Raw genomic sequence first — 22,534 nt, 5'->3', positions numbered from 1 at the left:
GAAGAAGGTTGCAATAGCCGAGTAGAGAGAAAAGGGAGTGGACAAGTGTTTTGATTGCGTTGTGGGAAACAAGGGTTCTAGTTCTGGAAGTGTTCCAGCGATGGAGCTGACAGGAGTGGGTAAGTGACTAGATATGGAGAAAGTTGCCCAGAAGGCAGAATAAAATGGTAGTAAAACATAGTACAATATATATAACAAAAACGTTTGCAATGACATTTTAGAGCTATCTTTCGCCTCTGCAATGAGTTTCCATGTGATGAGTCCAAGAAATAGACATTAAGAGAAATGCTACTACATTGCACGTAAAATGCCAATAGATATTTATAATGTCACACTTGTTTATATACATTTAAAAAGAATGTTAATCCTAATTGTAAACCACATCGGAATATGTTGGCAGTATATAAATAAATGTTAATAAATGAGCTCCAATTCGGGAAATCTGTTGTGCATAGGAAAATAAATCGCCCATCCACAATCAAAATTGTATATCTATTGTAAATGTTATTAGTGGCATCTTGCAATATATAGCTCACAGTATTCGGCTGTGCTATGTGACACATTGCATATGCAGCTGGCAGTTGTCTTATGTGGACAAACAAACTAGGGAAGGACAGCTGAGACCTCCAGATTTACTCTTCCCTGTGCAGTAAATGTGCAGTAAATCTTTTTTTTAATTAGAATCTTCTTCAGCACTGAAATGTATTGCAGCATGTTCATTTTCTGTGGGGAATGTTAAATATTAAGCTGCAGCTCGGAGTTGGCTGCTGTCCTTGAACTGACACGTAATTGGCACTACGGCTTTAATTGACCATGTCAGCACCAATCCTGCAATTATTCCTGACAGGGCCTCTGTGGTGGCATATCTTGGTCACATACATAGGTGCTCATTATGGTGGTTAGTGCTCTGATTTGGGACACTTGTGCTCTCTCCGATTATGCAGTGTTTTAACTGTTTGCCTGTCCTGTATGTATCACTCTAAAGAATAGCAAATGGATTGGCTAGCCAATAATATTATACAATGCCTTTCAAGCTATACCAGCAGGCCCTGTTCAAGGTTCACCATTGTATTTACACCCCACCTTTTTTCCAGGAAAGTCATGTTGGATACCTGCATTCTGGTTATTCAGGAGTACGCCATGTAAAATTTATATTCCCCCTTAAGGCTCAGGGACCCTATCAAAATACTCACTCCTGTGGCGGAATTCAGATACAACATATTCTGTATAGTGTTGATGGATGAGTTGCCTTTGAGGTGGGAGGGAATGCAATTTTTGTATGGTGATTTCTTTTATATCACAGATCCCATGTCTGACTAGTTTTCCATTTCTCCCATCTCAGTATGTATCCTGGGCACGTGGAGTGGTGATGCTTTGAAGGGTCTGTTTGCACAAGCTGCCTCTGTTGATGGGTGTATAAATTGTCATGTTTATGATCTGCAGGTTATGGATTTGTAGACTTTGACAGTCCAGCAGCTGCTCAGAAAGCGGTTTCTGCTCTGAAGGCGACTGGAGTCCAAGCACAGATGGCAAAGGTACCTTTCAATGAATGTCAAGATCTTTTCCTGCTGTGAAGAGCTGGAGGATAAAATTGCTTTAATTTTCTCCTTAAGTATTTGTCGTCTATTATCCATTATCAAATTGTGAGCCAGGGCCTCAACTGGATGGTTGTTATTTCCATCATTCTCGCCTGCACTGTACAGCTCCATGACTTATTTTTGGAAAGACTTCTCTCGATTGAAGTTGGTGATATGCCACATCGAGCTATTATTTGGCTAATTATAGGTCATGCCCACAAGTTCTTTCAAAGATGCCCACTGTCGGCCTGCTTGTGTGGCCGAACGTGTCACTCTGCATACAATACCCAGTTTGGCCACACAGATTATTTTTATTTAAATTAAAAAATCTCATATGTATAATGCTTCTAATTTCATAGAACTCATTAGGTTTCATATTTTGTGTTACATATATGTTAGAATAACAAAGCCACAATTTAGACGATGAGCAAAATGTCTATAAGCTAGAAGATGCTGAGTGATCAACAGAAGGGCACAGTCCATTTGCTAAAAAACATATGCTCTTGTTCTAAAATGGTTTATTATCTGTGAACGGTTAATAAACCACATGGGAGTATGAGCTGCTATTTGCAGAAAAGATTAAAACTTTCAATATTTGCATTTACTAACATGAGTGACAGCTACAACACTGCTTGTTAGGCGTAATTTCCCTTTTAAACGGCTTGTTGAAACATCATTATTCGTGGTTGCAGAAATTTAAAGGGGGCATGTGATTGGTTATGTAACCGTCCAATCACTTTCCTCCTACACTGAGACATGCTTCCTTGTTTCTGTTTCAATATCTGCTTGAGTCATCAATGGTGCTGTGTGTATAAACCCTTAATTAACTGATACAAATAGCATGATATATTAAAGTTTGTGAAGACATTTCAGAAATAGTTGTTCCACCATTTTGTAAAATTATATTATGGGGGAATTTAGTTAGCTGCTGTAATTTACCGGGGGCTAATTGACCCCCTGGAGCTATTCCATTAACCCCAAAGCGTGGCCGTCGGCAGCATTTAGTGGGGATTTTTTTTCAGGATCTCTGAAAATACTTGGGTTGTTTTCGGGAAGTCGGCAGCGAAAACATATAGGTCTGTGAACTTATCACGGATTCTGTGTTTCTGCCAGAAAACAGATAATTTTTTGGGCGCAAAAAAAGGCTCTAATTGAATTGCCCGAAGTCGAAACATTTTGAAAAAGGCCTGTTTTTCAACCCCTAAAAATGTTTGGGGCTAATTGAATCCCCCCTATGATGAATAAATGCTATGCACTATAGTAAGACTTGGCTCTTATGTGAACCGGTGACAGTGTTAGTACTGACATCCAGTACTTTTATTTTTTTTACTGTCATAGTGGTATAGTTTAAAATGTATTTATCAGGAATGGTTGTATGAGCAGCTAAAGGACTTGTACATAGCATTTTTAGAACCATACTCATTGTTAGTCTTTGTTACTCATTGTTTGACAGATGCTATTTTTTTTTTTTTTGTATATTCTAATATATTTTTCTGGTTAGCTAAAAATAAAAATGCAATTTAAGATATCAACTGTTGCAATGGTACTATTAGACAGTTAAAATTCAACAAAGCTGTGTGAATTATACCGGTCTTCTGCATACATATGTGGCAGCCATTTTGTATATTGAATGATGTCACGGTCTTCTAGTGAATTTATAGGCTGCATTCTCTTGGACAGGATGGCCACCACCACTGTGCTTGCACCATGGGTCATATTCAAAGCTTTAAATATATATATAATTTTTTTTCTTTATCAACATTCTATTCTGAGTTTCCACCATTTTACCCTTATTCTGAGAAGTAAATCATGCCAAGTAAAGAAAAGAACAATTAAGCCACAATCTTACCACATTAGTCATGAGATTTCAGGAAAATTAGTCATTTGTAGTATGTCTTTTTATTATTTCATGTTGTTTTTTTTTTTTTTATAATTTGAAGTCTGTCTCGCAGACCTCTCTGTTGGCGTTATAATACGAGAAGCATCTTTGGTGGTAGGCCAAGACAGCAGAAAGAGCCATATATAAGGCACTGGAAGCTGAAGCCTAAACCGATGCACATAAATACACAAACTGTACAGATGTGAGTTGTGTGCTCAGTATTTTGCAGTGTACGACATCATGGAGATTTACATCCACCATCTGGGTATTATAAATCAGGAGTTGGTGTGCTGGACCACAGCCTAACTATAGCAGATTGTGAGGCAGCAGTGTGTTGGGTGATATACAGTACTGATGCCAGGCTATCCATCTGTGAGGTACGATCCACGCCAGGAGAGATCTATAGCCCCTCCATGTGTAACTCTGTGTGATCACTCGCTGGCTGACTCGTCCTTCTTTACAGCTAGCTCCTGTAGTTCAGAGAAAACATATGGGGGCACTTTGACGTGAACATCTCAGATGCTGATTTAGATTTGTAGCTGCCATATTTTTTAAATTATGAATGTTTTCCATATAGTTAAAAAGCAACAGTGGCTCTATGTACAAAGTCTAGGTGATGCTGTGGCCAAACTACAAGTTCTCGCATGCCCTGGTAGCTGGAGTACTGTCTGAAATCTCTTTAGAATAGGTAAAGTTCCGACCTACATGAGTAAATACTAATTCGTATCTATAAAGGTGAGTGCGTGTGTCCATAAATGAACAGCATAAGGTAGGAAATAATAAAGCTGTTGATTTATATTAGAAATCCATGCATGGCTACAGTTTTGCCACAGGTGTGTTTTAATGTAATACAAATAAATTAAATGCTCAGTCAATTTCTACTGTTCCAGCACTAAATTCTAGCTCTCTTTTAAAAAAAAAAAAAAAATCTAGACTGTCATGCAAGGTTTATATGGGTGAGCCAAGACCTCTGGTAAAAATTGCCCCCATTTCTGATGTAGACACTACATTTGTGTCAATGGCCGTACTACAGTACAACCATCATTAATGAGGAGGTGATAGAGCGGTGTCATTGCTGCTACCTTCATCCATGCTTCTGCAAAAGTTAATGAATGAAAATGGCTTACACCCTGCCCAGCTTCCTGATAGTGCTGCTGTCATTTCCCATACTATTAACTACAAAATCGTGTACAGAAAATTCTAAGCCGGTGATCACGTTTTCTTCATAAATCTCAAAATATACAAATCTCATATTTTAAGTTTGTCAGCATTTCCTGTATGATGATTGACATAGATGTGCAATCACTTCCCCTTAAGTAACTATTTTGAAAAATAAAATTAGGAAGAGAAGTATTTTCCCCCCCCTTTGATATTACACATCTTAAAGAGCCATCATTAAGATACGTAACAGATTTTTCTGACTTTTTTTTTTTTTCCATTTGTATAGACCAGAGGTGGGCAATTAGCCCTCCAGCTGCTGTTGAACTACACATCCTAGCATGGGCATATAGCAAAACAGTTGCAGGGCACGCTGGGATGTGTAGTTGTACAACAGCTGTAGGGCACTTATCCTGGTATAGAGCATTCACAAAGAACGATTCAATCAGCATAAAACCTTTTATATGCTTGTGTGGGTGTCGTCTATTGACAACGCGACAGGCCCCAAATGATCCGAACAGTTGGTCCGGGCACCAAATGACCTGATCTGTCCAATTAGGCCACCTATGGGAGACCGAATGCCCTAAACTTTCAACTAGTCCAAACTATGCCTGAAAGAATTCGAGGGGTTAAAATTCTGCATTGCACTTGGTCAGCTTATTTGTGGTTTTTGTGATTGCGTGTCTCATACCCCTTTCTTAGCAAGTTCCCAATCTGGTCATTTGGCCTTCTGATACACTGATTTAGCTGGAAGGATCCTGCTTCTCTCCCCTTCAGGTTGTTCTGAACAAGATTGTGTTAGTTTTAACTACATCCAAAGCTAGTTACACGCATATGCACCGGACAAGTGGTGGTTTTTTGGCTATAGCAAATTGTAGCCAATCAGAGCAATAGAATGTAAACACAGACCATAATATTTACTCTTCTTCAGTTACTGCAGTTAGATTAGCATGTAGCCAATTGTAGCATTCAAACATTGACAAATCCACAGAGTGTGTAGGGATATGATGCACAAAAAGTAGTTTAGGCGCTAACACCTCTGCATAAAACGGAATTTCATACATGTAAATGGGATGCAGTCATAATATCGAAATTCCGCACAGACCGGAGGGTTAGGGCTAAGCTGCGGCAGTGGAGGGGTAGGGTTAGGCTACAAGGGGTGCGGCGGTTTACGGTTATTGGTTAGGGTTAGGCTACGGGATAGGAGGTTAGGGCTAGGCACCAGCGGGGAGGATTAGCAATTCTCACGGCCAGAACCACCCCTTGAACAGTCAGAAGTCATTGTCAGCTGACCGCTGCAGCCTTCGGATCCTTCGAACCAGTTAAGTCATCGCTAGACCATCAGGAATGTTAAGCCGATATTCTAATCAGTGTTGATGTGAATGTAAGATACCGCGCTGGTACAGAAAATTGTATAGAATTTATTTATTAAAGTAAAAATACAGATAAGGATTTATAGGACAATAGATAAATCATTTGAACATAGGGTCAACAATGTGACATATATCAACAATACAATAAAAATATAAAAAGTAAAAATCAATTGAAACTGGCTGGTGTGTTATAGATGTAAAATAGTTGTGCTTGGTTTGTGGAATCGCTGGAGAACAGTCACTGCACAGAGAAATTCTAAAGTGTCAGATAATAGCATTTTGACACACTTAGCTAGTAGGTAGCTTTATGTTGTAACAATGTAACCGCTAACCTGCAGTTATAATATCCTTTTCAGTATCCGCAATAGGAAGCAGTCTAAGACTTATATACTGCAAGTAGTTGATAATTTGTGATGCTCAAGGTGTCACCCCGTCGGGCGCACACTAGAACGAAGCAAAGTGAAAGTACTGACCGGTCTCAGGAATTCAGATGGCTGAGGTGAAGGTATCGTGGTTCTCTCACCGGCTGTAGTGTAGAAAATGCTGGCCGGATCAGATACCGCTCTGTCTAGCGGCTAAGGAGTCAGGTTCCGGCAGGCTTCACGATTATGAATGCCTGCTGGAGACCAGGGCCAGGAGGAAGCCAGGAGAAGTTTGCCGGATGAGGGAGTGTGCGCGACCGTGACTTGTAAATCTCCACACACCGGAATCAGAAGGCTACAGACACTGAAGACACTTTGCAGAAGCAGGTTACAAGGTAAGATACAGTAGACAGGTACGAGCAGCAACGCGTTTCGTACCGTTCCTGGGACTTATACAAGCTTATTATTCAACTATATGCTATACTATTTTCTGTACCAGCGTGGTATCTTACATTTACTCTAGTGTTTGTGGGGTTGTAATTTGTTCCCCTTCTTTTGTCTACCGCTGCAGGTCGTTTTTTTGGTAGGTCCAGTGTGGTATTTAAGCGCTAGGATATTTTCTTTGAGTGTTGATGTGGTCAACGTTGACATGACCATGTTGACATTCTCATGTATATAAAATATACCACACACCTGTAAATTGTTAAAGCAGTATTTATACTTGTTTGTCCCATTTTCATTCAACTGCTACAATTTCACTTCAATTTCCCTTCAGTCAAGTACTTGTTATTCAAGAGTCCATTAGTTCATTAGCACTCTCTCCCAGAAGAGAATAGGTGGACAGGCTCTGTATACACAAAATGTCACTGATAATTATAAAAATGTTAAAAAAATATCGTATTTAATGTAGGTAAGTATACTAAAGATATAAAAGAGGTAACAATTGCACAAAACAAGTAGTAGACAATCTGTAAAGGCTATAGTCTAAATCAGGGGTGGGGAACCTTTTTTCTGCCGAGGGCCATTTTTGATATGTATAACATTATTTGTGAGCCTGGTGCCGGCCACGCTCCCTTCGTGTGATATCACACGGGGATGGGGCAACAGTCGCCGGCGATTACAGCAATGCCCGGAGCTCCAGGCGGCACTGCTTGCTGCATAGATTCTGGCTGCAGTGTACCATTCTAGGCACCCTGCTAGCCAGACGAGGCTAGCAGAAAAAAAGCTCAGAATGCCAGAACAAATGATTCCGAGGGCCTTACACGGACCCCGGGCCTGAGGTTCCCCATCCTTGGTCTAAGTCATGAATAATGTGTACTGAACGTCCACAAGTAATGCAGGTGGGTAGAGATACAAAGTTTGTAACAGTATTTACTCAATGAGAAAATATCTCACTCCAGAGAATGCTGGTGATAAATAGTATCCAGGGTAAAACGTCAATCACAGGTCAATGTTTGATTGCAACCACTATATAGCGGTGTAGATTGATTCCCATAAGATGGAGCTCCAATGAAATGGCAAATAATATGGTGAATAATAAATGAGCAGTATACCACCAACCGTATCTCGGGTATGTGGCTGTCAGCAGGTCCGTTCTGGCAGCGCAGTGGGATCGCTGCTCCTGCTAGCCAGGTCACCGCTGTGGCTGTCTGCCTCCCGGCTGCAGTGTTTCCCTCTCCAGACTCGTGGTGCAGCGTCAGACAGAATAAACAGAGAGAGCCGTGGCTGGGAGGTGCCGTGGAGTATATTGCAGACCCAATGGTAAGGGGAGCTGAATGGAGCAGATGAAGTCCAAAAGTAACAGGATAAATCCAGGTAGTGTGATGCAATATAGTAAGGTTTCAGAGTAGTGGACACTATTTCTGTAAGTCCTTAACGCGTTTCACCGCATTCAGCGGCTTTATCAGAAAGGCAGAAATTTCTGCCTTTCTCCATGGAACAGCCCCTCACACCCTGGTGATGGTAGCTGCGGGAAAGATGGCAGATCAGTGCTGTTTGTGACGCCAACATGAGTTACTTAGGGAACATTAGTGGAACCGCAGCATTGCTGAGGCTGCTGGTATGTGCAAATAAGTCAACAGATGCACATGCACAAAGCCGCTTCATAATATATGCTGTGTTTGCAGCTTCAAAGGAGCAGCTTCAAAGTTATTGTCTGATAAACAGCTGAAAAGAAAAGAACTTGTTTCTGTGCAGCACCTTTCAAGTACAAATGTCCTATTATTTCATGACTACAAATGAGTTTGTTGTGGAACAATTTGTCAGAGATCACAGCATGGCTGAATCCTTCACGATACCTCCCCGAGGAACTTTCCAATATGCGACTGCCTAATATGTCCATCTGCGGAATTAACTGTTTATCCAAATTGCGACCTGACCTGAAATATAGCTGTTTACAGCATAAGCAAGCACAGAAGTGCATAGAAGTGTCTGTAACCCACCCCTAGATCAGAAACACTGGCCATTTAAAAGATGAAGAAAAGGCTGTGTTGTGTACCCAGAATCCCCCCTTCCACTTCCCTGTGTGGGCCACTGAGCAGGTACTCTACTTGGTCAAAATATATGGGTGTGATATATCTGAGTGTGACACAAATAAGTGCTTGATTAACCTCTCATTCCAAAACCATGGTCCTTCACATGGAGCTGCTGTAACAACATCCATTCTTCTGGCAAGGTTTTCCACCAGATTTTGAGACATGACTTCACACCCATTCAGCCACAAGAGCACTGGCTCGGACGTTGGGCTGAGACAGTAAAGAGCCTTTTCTAAACTGTTTCCAACCTAGTTGGAAGCACACATTTCTGTAGAATGTTATTGTATGCTCTTGCTATTGGATTATTATTTCTCAGGGACCCAGGGTAAAACAGGATATGCAGACCCATACCATTTGACCTCCTCCACACTTTACAATTGGCAGCAGTCATTTGAGCAGGATTCGTTCATCTGGCATCCACCAAACTCTGCCAGATGGTGATGTGTGTATCATCGCTATAGAGAACACGGTTACACTGCTCAAGAGTCCAATGGTGGTGTGCTTTCTACCACTCCAGTTTGGAATCTGAGGCTTGCTCTGCCTTTTTGTCATTTTTTTGCAAGTTACAATTAGTCTAAAGATACAAATTTTCAAAATTCACTTTTTTTTTGGAGCCTTGTAATATAGCATCATCACGTGTTGTATCTGTTGCCAATAGTGTGCTGGTTTAGTTTTTTGTTGTTTTATTTTTTGGCCATATGAAGTTAATATGGTGATGTGCATCCCCTCTTGCCAGCCCCCTGCGTGAACCCTCCTTTGCTCGCTTACTATCTGGCGTATACTCTGCACGAATGTAAAGTGAGATGTATCAATTCCTATGAATGATATATTTAAAAAAAATGTTCTGTGAACTAATAATCTCTACTCATTCCATATATGGCTGTGAAATGAAGAGGGGCCGTTAAAAATGAATCCATGAGATTTTTCTTGATGAATATTGCTGCCTCGTTAATGGGTTACAGAGAGACTATTCTATCCATATACACCACCTCCTCTTCTACTTATAAAGTTCTCAGTACCCCCACTCGTCTGTGATCTCCAGGAGGTCTCCTTATAATTTTGGGGTCTCCCATTTAGTAGGCCGCTATGAATAAGGTTAGTACACTACATATCTGTGTTTTCTTGCATTTCACAGTCTGAAAATAGTTCCATTAGCCAACACTGTAGCTAGCAGTGTATATACATAACCAAATGAGTCTGCACTCTTGGAGTGATCACATGTAGAACACAAATTAGAAGCAGACAAGCTTAAAATCCAAGAATATTTTCTCTCTGAGAGCAGCAGAGATGTCTGTTGTATATGCCAAGAGATGGTCCACACAGGGAGCGGGTCTGGTCACATGACAGCCCGTGGTGATCTGTTCTCACTGACCCTATTCAAAGCAAGAGAAAACAGATGTTTTGCAGCAATGCCAAGTATTTTTTTTTTCTCCTCTTTCCCCTGCATTTTAGGAACTGTTCCACACGCACAGGGAGGTTTAGTTAATTTATTTCAGATGAGGGGGGGATTTTTCTTTCTTTACATGCTTTTTAACACTTTTTTTTTTTTTTTCCTCCCCTCATTTTTTTATTCTTTTGCTGCTTGAGTCAACGGCCTATTATATTATATAAGTGATGGGAATCCCTTCTAATTAGAATGGTTTTTTGTTTTGTTTTTTCAAGATACCTCAAACTGATGAGCTTCAGCTGTGTAACCTGGATTACAGCTCACCGTTTGCTCAACTCACATGTGTCGGGCCATTTCTTCTGATCCTTTGGACCACCTTTTGGGTGATCCAGCAGGGAAAGTCCATAGGACAAATGCTAGGGGTGCGATGATGGAGTTGGTTCTCCCTGCTGCACAGTGATTCAGTGCGACCTTGGAGACACAATCACACTTAACAGGCCCAACCCACCACATCATCATGGGCCTGCCCACTTCACAAGAAAGCGAGAGCTTTTGCGGAAGGATGTCCTACTGTCTCGGGAATTCCTTTTAGATGTTTCAGGCAGTAGGCAATTATGGGTTTGGTGCTATGAACACAGTCTGGACCATTTTGATAGAACAGAGATTTGCCTGGGTTTCCTATACTGCCCTAGTTTTCATAAATGTCCTGAATAGTTCTGGGGCAAGGGAAGTACAGTAACACTGCACCCATCTCTGTGCAAAGGTGGCTCACGAATGTTTTATGTTTGCAATTTCAATGAATGATCCCAAATATTAAAGTTTACTCTCCTTTCCCAGCCATAGGGGCAGCAGCATCCAAACTGCATCCACGGGCAAATTGTGACCTCTTTATCTGCTTATACTCTTGTCTGACTCTTCAGTGTAAGGATGAGTTACACCGGGTTGATTCACAGGAGATATTTCTGAAACTATGTGGGAAGCGTTTCAGAGGACAAACATGCTGCCACTTGAGTGATGGGAGGAATTTGATATACGATCAGCAGTTGGGAAAGCTCCTCACTTCAGCTATCTTAATGTTGAGGTTATAAAATGTAATACATGTTGCCATGGAGACCATCCATATCCTCTTACCATGTTCTTCTTGTCTTGTCGTCAACATCTGTGTGATGAAAGCCTGTGTCACCAGACTGGGCATAACAGCAACAGATTATACATAATAGACATTATTGAGCCTGATTCAGAGGTACGCAATGACGATGGTTACGGAGTTGAGCGATTATCCGTTAACGCATGTGACGTGTGACCCAGAAACGGTTAAGGTCGCTCGCAGCTATTTACTTGCAGTGTGGTTGACAGACAAGTCAGGGAGCGTCTGGGGAGTTAACTGGGATTGGCGGCAAAGGCATGTCCTGACTGGTTTTTGGAGGGGGTGTCACATCCTGCGACTCTGATCCTGTACGCAAGAAATATGGCTCCTGCGTCTCGGTTAACATGGCCATTCTGCAGGCCTGCTCAGGACCACGACCATCGAATGATCTGCGAGCGATGCTGCATCTTTGTACACAATTGCTGCAACATTTTAGGCAGACGCTTGGCTTGCAAAGCTTCGGGTGGCGTCTCAGTACATCTCACGGGTGCTGCAACATTTGCATGTTTTCGCATAGCAGTTTCGTACACATACGTGGCGGCATTATCGTACAACTCTAAATTAGGCCCTATATCACAAAATATTTCAGTACAATACATCAAGCACAATCACAAGTTACAATCACCAGTATATGCGTAGTACATAGATTTCAATTTAAAGAGGTTTTCCATCTTCAGTTAACAGTAAATTGTTGATTTGTATAGTCCCATATGTGACTCTTGCTAAATATATTGAAAGTTCTTTGAAGATAAAGACATGGCTGAAAAGCATAAAAGTGATCTACAGAGTTGTTTATTTTCATTACCCTTGGATATGACACGCAGGTGTAGATTTACAATAACTGTAAAATATTTGTTGCCCGTAGCAACCAGATTCAAGCAAACATCTAGTACAGTCTAGAAAATTAGTTAGAATTTGGTTGCTACAGGCAACACCTTAACTTTTGCGTTTTAGAAGTTTTAATAAATATACAATACTGTGCAAAAGTTATAGGCAGGTGTGAAAAAAATGCTGCAAAGTAAGAATGCTTTCAAAAATAGAAGTGAATGGACAGAAGAGAAATCTAAATCAAATTGTTGTTGTTATTATCCTTTATATGGCACCACAAGTGTTCCGCAGCACCTTACATAGTACATAAAACTAGTAATGGGGGGTATCCACTTAGCGATTTAGCCAAGCGATTGTACGATAACTACGTTATCGTGCAATCGCTTGCAAATCGCGCATGCATCGGGCATGTTTTGGTCGGAAGCAACCAGCGATGCGCGTGCCCGCTGGTTGCTTCTGACATCCGACATCGCCCGTACATGCTGGTCAACCTGATGATCTCATCAGGTTCACCATGTGCGGGGATGAGGGATGTGCCGGGACTGAACAAGTGAACGTTCAGTCTAGGCACGTCACTAGCTATACAAACGAGAGCACAATTGCAATGTCGTAATCGTGCTCTCGTTTGTATATCTACAAGTGGATACCCCCCTTTAGTGAACAAGAAACAAGTAACTTACAGTACATTACAGTGCAGGACAAGGACACGACTTATATACATTGCTGCAACAGCGATTAAAGCACTCACAATAAGCAGCCGGGAGTTGGCAGTCACGTATTAGGTGCCCGTATGGGGAGTAAGGAGTAGAAGAAAATGTAAAGAGAAGCACATGAGGGAAGAGGTCCCTGTTCGTGAGAGCTTGCTTACATTCTAAAAAAAAATAAAAAATTATATATATATATATATATATATATATATAAAAAATATATTATGAGTCAAGAGCGGACCGGCACTCTCCACACACTGGTATCCTGCTCTGGTGCCCTCTGGAAAAAACCTATATTTGCACAGTACAGACAAGCAGCGGCACTCGGAGACTTATAAACGTGTGTTTGATCCATCGTACCAACGTTTTGGGGCTTGAAGCGCCCCTTTGTGAAGGTGTTAGTAACCATAACAAACCAAATTACATACCTTTAAATAATAGTGAAAAAGAGCGCCAAGTGTGTGTCACGTCGGAGGTCCGGGGAGTCCAGATCTGGCTTCCTTCATAAAAAAAAAGCATGAAACTGGAAAAAAAAAAAGCTGGTTCGCAAAAAAAACCAAAAACAGACCTGTGTGTCTAAAAGTAGAAAAAGTTTGTCTCACATCTAAATAAACAACTGCACTATTAAAAAATCCAATTATTTGAAGACACGCCACTGTATTTCTCATTCAGACCTTGAGGGTTGATTGTATTAAGTTCAAAGATACATTGGGCTTCTTTTTGTAACAATTTGCCAGCACGGTCTCCTCCTCATAAGACACTTGGGGACATGGTCAATAATCTTGATGCCATGACTGGTTACAAGACATCACTAACCGGGGATGCGGCGTATCCAGACTTGGACTCCTCGGGCGTGACACACACTTGGGTTTTTTTCTCACTATTATTTAAGGTATGTAATTTGGATGTTATTTACACCTTGACAAAGGGGCTTTTCAGGCCCCGAAACGTTGGTACTATGGATTAAACGCTGCTTGTTTGTATTGCTTGTGGGAAAAAATAATAATAATAAAATATATATATATCACACAATCCATTTTAATCCACAGGAAGGGAAAAAGAGGCACTCTCCAGTCTTTGTGTAAGATTTGCAAAAGAAAGTGACACATTTATTTTAACATACCCAGTAGTACACCATACACCGACGTTGTGGCCCCTCCAGGAGCCTTGATCAAGGTGGTTACACTTTTTTAGCAAATGCAGATAATGTCACAATGCTGGCAAGATCATGCAGGAGAATACCAGAGCTGCCTCCCAGGCCCCCATTTTATACCTCGTGTCACACAGGAAGTGTCATGATGATGTCCCTTCTGGTGAACCAACAGAAGTGACAGGAGGAGCCGAAATGTCGGTGTATGGTGTACCATTGGGTATGTTAAAATAAATGTGTGACTTTCTTTTACCAATTTTACACAGCGACTGGAGAGTGCCTTTTTTATTCCCTTCCTGTATATTCCCTTCTGGGTTCATCTTGGAGTGCACCCCAGCAAGTTACCATCTGACGGCACGAGTCCGGGACTTCCCATATTATATATACATATACACAAAAGGGTGTGGTTAAGGCATGTTTTATTAGCACAGTGTGTCCTAAAGCAGTGAGTCAGACCTTGCCGGATTGCCACAAGTGAGCCTCCTTCGGGCTGCCTTGTTTTGTGGCTTGGCCTCCACGCTGGCATGGGTTCATAGACAGTGCTTTGAAATACATCCTTACAAAGTTTATTCCGTTTAAAACCTCAAAAGTGATGAAGTGGGATTTGCAATTTTGAAATGCAATAAACTGAACCCTTTTCTCTTACACTGTACATTGCCAGGTTTATTGCTTAGTACCAATTTATAGAAATCTCCCCTTTAGTGTTAAAGCTTGTTAGTCGTTTTTATGCTTAAATGGATACTTCCACCAAAAAAAAAAAAAACCTGTTGTTCTGGGTGAAATTATCCTTTTACAGTCTTTGGATCTAAACATTTGTTTTAGATTCAGGGACATAAGAGCATCTTCTGTGTATGTCTGTGTGCTCGGCGTGCTACGATGTGTACACATGACTCTGCTCATGTTCATCTGGACTTTCAGTGATAAGTTGTAAGAAGAATCATACAATCACACCGGAGGTCCAAGTGCCTACTTAGCTTAAGTTTGTGCGGAAGGCACTCTGGCCCCTCTGTCTGTGACTGCCCAGTCTTATTGTATTCACAATTGTAAAGTGCAACGGAATGTGCTTCTGCTATTTAAATAAATGTTAATAAATACATAATTGAAGTTGGGTGTTTTTACGCTGCGCGTTACTGCATTATTTATAGGTTACATACATAGAGCCTCAGAGGATTGGGATCAGACCTTTCTGCCCAATGGGATACTTGCGGCTTTGATAGAGACTAATCATTCAGCTCTCTGACATTGGAGTTTAAACATGTCTAAAGGTAGCGTCAGCCCTTCTTTTACTAGCTAGGGATAAAGGTTTTTTGTTTAAGATAGTCCTGCTGTAATGTATGTCTCGCTCTCTGGAGGTTTTGTTCATCTTGTGAAAATGACTAGGCACGTGTATCTCGGCATTCAGACAATCCCATTTTCTTGTCCATTGTGCTGACTTGAGGTGCAGAAATGTCACATTGCCTTGAAGAAATAATAATAATAAAAAAATTATATATATATATTTATAATGCCCTCTGTGTGTTGTTTGAGTGCTAGGTAAAACATAGATCATTCTGTACATTTAAGCACAATGTGTACACACACGTCTGCAGATAAAGCACTGTATTTTACAAAAAGTATTTATCTATAAATAAAGGGAGTCTTGATATTTACTTAAGGATGAAAAATAATGGCCTCTTAAAATACTGTTTATTTGTAGTCCTAGCATTTACCTGCACCTTGAGTTTACAGTAAACCTTTGGCCAAGAGCTAATCTAAAGCTGGCCACACACTAGACCAACTTACATCCAACCAGCCAACTTGTTGATTGGTTGGAATGAAAATCTGGTAATGTATGGGAGTAACTGATGATCAGCAATTTGCTCCTAAATGCCAGGAAACAGATGAAAATGGTCGTTCAGACAAGTTTGTTAAATGTTTGATCTAAACTATTTGTTCAAACAGTTTTGGTCCATTTTCCAGTGTTTGGGAGCAAATTTCTGATTGTATACCTTACCAGATTTTCATTCCAACCAATCAACTAGTTGGCTGGTTGGACAGATAATCTTTAGATGTGTGGCCAGCTTAAGCCTTAAAATAGGCCTTTGAGAAACTTTGATTGCCTCTAGTTTTAGGACACTGTTGCTGACGACGACTTTTGTGTCTCATGACTCAGTGATGTCACTATATCCTAATCACTATACGTATTGGCCCAGCACAAAATGGTTATGTAGGTAATTAGCCCAACTGAATGCTTTGGGTGAGTACCAGGGACGAGTACATGGATTCATATTCCTTAGCCAGATGAATATTTGAGAAAACAGGATTCTTGTGTGTTGTCTGTCTCCTAAATTATTTGCTTGCAAATGTGAAATATCGAAGAATGTGTGTATTTATAGAAAATAGATGACTTTTAACATATATTGTATATGAATACTTTAAATGCCATTCCAAGGGCGAATAGCATTTCTTAAAGTAAAATACACCCTTCTTATTTATAAGTTTTGCTACAAAAGTTTTCTGTCTCTTACATTCAAAATGTATAAATATATCTGTCTTGTGACATCACATTGCTGAGTCGCCGGTTATATGGTGTATACCCAGCTTAGGCAGTGTTTTATAGATACCCTAGTTGGTGCACAGGCGTATTCATTATTGGCTGACACACATTAAAAGTTCCACAGGTGGAAATAATAATCTCAATTGGGATTGTGAGGAGATCTGTAAAACATGCACTGTAAGGAGTCCCTGAGGACTGGAGTTGGGAAACACTGGTTAAGGCCCACCAAGTCGTACCCAATGGTGAAAAAACACAATATATACATACGCAATAGAATGTACGCATGGGGGGGCATCAGTGCCAGATTAAGGTCCACAAGGGCCTGGAGCTGAAATTTATGAAGGGCCTATTGTGTGCCGCCGCAAGAGGTGTGTTCATCACTGCGATTGGGGGATGTAGTCAAAATACCGACGGACGGGATTCCGTCTGTTGAAATCCCGGCGTCGTAATCCCAACCCGGGACTAAACATAGGCGGTTAAATCCCGATGCCAGCCTACACATCGACGCCGGAATCCTGACATAGGACATTCAGATCAAAGGCAAGCGTGGGTGCCCTTAGCTGTTAGCCACGGGAAGGGGGGGTTTAGGGTTAGGTACCACTGGGGGGGTTAGGGTTAGGCCTAGGCCCCACTGGTGGGGGGAGTTAGGGTTAGGCACTAAGGGGGGACTGTTAGGTTTAGGCACCAAGAGGGGAGGGTTAAGGTTAGGCACTAACTGTTAGGGTGCAAGAAGGGAGGGTTAGGAAGAGAAAGGGGGAGGGTTTGTATACTTACCCGACCCCCGTCGGAAATCTGAGCATCACGACTGCCAGGTAATCATACCCAACCCGTGCGGGTGTGACTAGTGATGTGGGGGTGTAACTAGCATTGTGGGGGTGTTGTCTGCACAGGGATGTTGCCTGTCCTGTGTGATGTGACTAGCCCCTATCTTTAAAAACCTCAATCTCTTTTCCCTTTTCACTTATATCAATAGTGTAAAGCGAGATTCAGCAAAGGAACAACTTGTTAAAATGGCACATGGTGATGACGTAAATCTGAAAATATCTCTATTAAAGAGCACATGGGTCACTTAGTGATGTCATGAATGTGCCATCGCTATCTCTCTCTCTATATATAAAAATACCTTATCTTATTAATAGTTATAGGGGGGAATTCAGGGCCTGATTCAGAGCCGCTCGTAAGCGGCCGCTCGTTCGTTCCGAGCGATGTTCGCACAACTGCGCATGCGTACGGGTTTTAGTACGCATGCGCGAACCAGTCAGTGCAGTCGAAAATTGTGTGCTCGCAAAATAGCGAATGCCTGCTAATTTGAGTGACAGAGTGAGGCGTTTGTGGGTGGTAACAGGTGAAGATGCTTGAAAACGGGGAGTGGAGATCAGAACGCAGGCGTGCCAAAAGGTCAAAACGGGCGTTTTAAGGGTGTGCATAATTAACAAAGCAGCGTCATCGTCCACGTCAGTTAGGTGTCTTTTAGCCAGAACTGCTCGCATGATTGCGGTAGGAAAATGCAACCACAAGAATAGCGAGCAGTTCATACACCTTTCGATGTACTCGATTAATCAAATAAATAGCGGAGATGACATATGATACGAGCGGCCAGGGGGCGTTTTTTACAAAAAAACGTCCGCATGTTTTGTTCGCTCGTTCAGACATAGAGGCGTCAACAGACCGCAAAGAGCGAACGGTCAATTTAAATCGCCAGCCCCTTTTTCTAAACGAGCGAGCGCAAATTGCGTCCGGCTCTGAATCAGACCCTCAATTCAGTGCGATGTAGAATAGCAGCGGGAGAGAGCTCCTGCAGCTATTCAATACACTGCGCTGTTTGGGCGGCTAAAGGATTTTTTCTCCCACCCCCCTGGGGATGCGAGGAGAAATCTGACAAAAGTGCGGGGCGCGCAGCTGTTTGCCGGCTTAGCGCAGTGCTAATAGCCACGCGCCTGCCACTTTAGTTGGAGAATGCCGGTTACAGCACCTTAACACCCAGGTTGTCGCGAGAACTGGCATTCTCTGACTTACCTGCTTCACGACAAGGCACACAGCTCATTGAATTGAATAGCTGTGGGAGCTCCCTCCCGCGGTTATTCATCATCGCGCTGAATTGAATTCCCCCCATACTGAGGTGTTAGATCTAGAAACCATAGTGAGATCCAAAACAGTGTCACTTGGGGCCTGATTCTGCAGTGCCAATGGTACTGCCCCACCGCAAGAAATGGAAAGTGGGAATCTCAGTATTAATGAAATTGTCAAAAAAAATAAAATAAATAAATAAATAAATAAATATATATATATATATATATATATATATATATATATATATAAAATTGAAATCTTGTCAGTGCCTGTATTCCAGTAATAATTGCTCGCCGCAGCCAGCAGGTAACAACATTGTGGGCTTGATCGATTAGCAGAAGCCAAACAGCCGGCAATACTGACACCTCAGGAGGATCAATCACCCGGCCAGGCCCCCTTCACAGAGCAGTGGGTGCGCTCACTGGGCGGACACGGCTGCTTCAGGGATTGGTGGTGTGGTGACACCTATGTGACGTCACACATACAGGCATATCTAGGATTAATGGCACACAGGGCAAAGAAAACTGATCATGCACCTTGAAATCGGTTTTATAAAATATTCTGAATTCTTATGTTGGCACTCTAAAACACACTGGAAACTTCAATTAGGGACAATACTCTGTTATCGTTAATATTTAAAATCAGTGAAATAAAAGACATATTGGTTCACAAACAAAATTAGAATAAAAAACAGTTTGCTTTCCGCACTGTAAATAGTCAGTGTGATGGAATAGCTGGTGTGTTTGGGGTTACTTGTCGCAATGATTCATACTTTTATTAAGTTTTATTTTGGCATTGCAAGTTTTTTTTTTTCCACAGCTCTCTTTGCAGGACCTTCTATGGAAAGAGGAGGGGGTAGTTTAAGGTGGGAGATGTCAGCAGGGGTCATGCTTGGGGATGGGTACGGGATCTTGGCAGTCAGAATCCCGACGCTGGCATCCTGAAAGGGTTAGGATACCGACACCTGTCGGTCTGTATCCTCACCCTCCCCGTCCCTCCACAGTGCCTGAACCTGACCTCCCCCTAGTGCCTAAACCTAACCTCCCTGCACACTAACCCTAACCCTCCCCCTAACCCCGCTAATTACCTTCGGGATTCCAGATGTCGGGTTGCCAGCACCAGGATTCTGACAGGTGTCGGGATTCCAGTGGCGGCATTCTGACCCCGGGAATCCCCGCCGCCGGGATATTTACCGCATCTCCATGCGGGATGGGCAAAGGATGCTGGCGCTCGGGATCCTGCATCCCATTGCTTGTGCTGTGTGTAAACTGTGTATGCCCTGGACTGACCTCAAAAGATATTAGATCCTTAATTTAGTGGCAAAAAGGCCTCTCAATCCTCTACACTATATATATATATATATATATATATATATATATATGGAGGGGTAGAGAGGGGGGAGGGGTAGAGAGGGGGGAGAGAGAGAGAGGGGGGGAAGAGGGGGAGGGGAGGGAGAGGGGGGAGGGGGGGAAGAGAGAGAGAGGGGGGAATAGATAGGGGGAGAGAAAGAGGGGGAAGAGAGAGAGGGTGAGAGGGGGAAGAGAGAGGGTGGGAGGAGGGGGGAGGGGGGAAAAGAGAGAGAGGGGGGGAAGAGAGAGAGAGGGGGGAGGGAGAGAGAGAGGGGGGAGGGGGAAGAGAGAGAGGGGGAAGGGGAGATACGGGGGAAGAGAGAGATAGGGAGAGATAGAGACAGGGGGGAGGGGGAGAGAGAGAGGGGGGAGGGGGAGAGAGAGAGGGGGGAGGGGGGAGAGAGAGGGAAGGGGGAGAGAGGGGAAGAATCCCCCTTATTTAGTGATGTATGGCAACACCACAAATATGAGAAAAGAAAGGTGGCACTCTCCAATGTAAAGGTGAAAAAAAAAAACGTTTAAATGTAAATTAACATCGGTATAGATAAGTCGACGTTTCAAATCCTACCGGCTTTTTCATCAGGACTGTACATACGGGGTGTGCGCTGGCAGCGCCGTGCTGCGACGTCAATCTGGCATTGGAGCTCCCTGGTGTAATCCGTGATGAGTAGGCAGGCACTAGGCAGACTGTAGACACTGCCCGCCGAGCCATGCTCCAGCCCTGATTCCCCCCTTCATGGTGTGATCCGCAGCAGGGAAGGGGCGGAGCATCGGACAGCAATTGAAGATGGCCACTCGCAGCCTGCTGGGGTGGATGGGGGGCGTGGCCTAACGCCCCCTTCCTAGGGTGATACGCCGCGGGGGGAGGGGCAGTGCATCGGACAGCCACTTGCTGGGAGGGGGTGCTCGCGTCCCGCGGTCCGGGGGCGGGGCATCGGACGGCCACTCGCAGCCTGGTAAAAAAATCCTGACTACAACAGTCGGTGTTGACTGATGCAAGATGCTATGGGCCTATTTTGACAGGCGGCCTGGAGCTGTAGCTCCATCCGCCCCATTGCTAATCCGGCCCTGGGGGGCATTGATAGGGCAGATGATCTCCACCAGCTGTAGACCACATCAGTGCTGCAACCTCTGCTATTAGGAGTTAGGTCTCGGCCTAAAATTAAAGCAATCTCCAAAAGCAAGTCTTCCTCACATTTATGAAGCCTCTGACAATGATTGGACATTGTACCACAGATTAATTAATTATGTACACCGGATACCCAGTGTTGGGTCCAATGTATTTAGCTGATGCATTTCTGCATAAGTAGTGAAGTGCATGGAATGATGCATAGTTAGATGAGCATTTTCCTGTATACCAGAGCTTCCCAAACATGGGCCCTCATTCAGAGCCGTACGCTCTGAGCAGAGCGCACGCTCTGAATGAGGGCCGGGCTCCATTTTCATGGAGCGTCCTCCTGGACGCTCGTATAGCTGTGGGTCACCACCCACAGGCTATACGAGCGTGCTTTGTGATGGCCGCGATGGTCGAGACCATCGCGACCATCGAAATTGCGAGCCGGAGCCTGCGGTTGAGGTTTTCAACCGCAAGCTCCGGAGTGATTTTGGCTCTATCAGAGCCAAAATCACTCCCACTGACATCACTAGTGATGTCAGTGGGCCGGCTTCTGACGGGAGGCGTTCCCGTGGGAACGCCCCCGTCAGGGAGGCACACCCCCGGCACGCCCACCAAAGGGGGCGTGCTGTCAATCAACATTGACAGCACGCCCCCTTTGATCGGACACAACGAGCGAAGGACTTTCCTTCGCTCGTCGCGTCTGGCACATGCGCACGACGGAGCTCCACCGTCGTGCGCATGCTCAGTGCATAACATCGACCCACTTGCGAGCGGACAGCCGCTCGCGAGTGGGTCTGAATCAGGCCCATGGTCCTCAAGGCTCCCCAACAGGTTTTAGAGACATTCATGGTTGAGCACAGGTGGTTAAATCAAATTGACTGAGGTACTAATTAAGTCACCTGTTCTCACCATGTATCTCTAAAATCTGAACTGTTGGGGAGTCTTGAGAGCAGCGTTTAGGAACCTCTGCTGTATACACTTACTGACTTGTGTATGTACTCCATGCACCTTAAATAGAAATTGTTCACATGCAATAGATTGACTAGTAAGATACAGATGTTGTGACCTGGATGTGTGATAGACAAAACAATAGTTCTAATAAGGCAGAACTATTGGCAGCATATGAGTTTATAATCTTGATCTCACAAGATTATCAGTTTGCGGGTACGACTGAGCTCCTGATCTATCTGCTGCCGAGAGCTGAAAGGAAATGTCGTAGGACAACTACAGTCATTTACCACAGAAGTAATGAGAAGTGGGAAGCAATTCTCTGTTATCACTATTTGTACCAGAATTTACAGAAAGTGTTAACCCTTTATGTGATTTTAGCAGAATGTGCAGTGAAATTGCAAAGAGTATG

The 22,534-nt window shown here is 43.0% G+C and overlaps 1 protein-coding gene across 5 annotated transcripts in view; it reads left to right on the top strand.

The window, feature by feature from the left end:
- The window catches only part of RBMS1 (RNA binding motif single stranded interacting protein 1), a 356,477-nt gene that overhangs the window by 295,781 nt on the left and 38,162 nt on the right, over positions 1 to 22,534 (top strand). For all 5 annotated transcript variants that reach the window (XM_088474811.1, XM_088474809.1, XM_088474810.1 and 2 more), the window contains exon 4: positions 1,444 to 1,535. In XM_088474811.1, coding sequence (XP_088330937.1) covers positions 1,444 to 1,535 — 92 coding nt within the window. The remainder of the gene's footprint in view (positions 1 to 1,443; positions 1,536 to 22,534) is intronic.

This window comes from Taudactylus pleione, unplaced genomic scaffold, assembly GCF_031769625.1.
Source record: "Taudactylus pleione unplaced genomic scaffold, aTauple2 ptg000156l, whole genome shotgun sequence".
In the NCBI taxonomy this organism is placed as follows: Eukaryota; Metazoa; Chordata; class Amphibia; order Anura; family Myobatrachidae; genus Taudactylus; species Taudactylus pleione.
The sequence above is the reverse complement of the archived record's forward strand: the minus strand, read 5'-3'. Positions and strand labels throughout refer to the sequence as shown.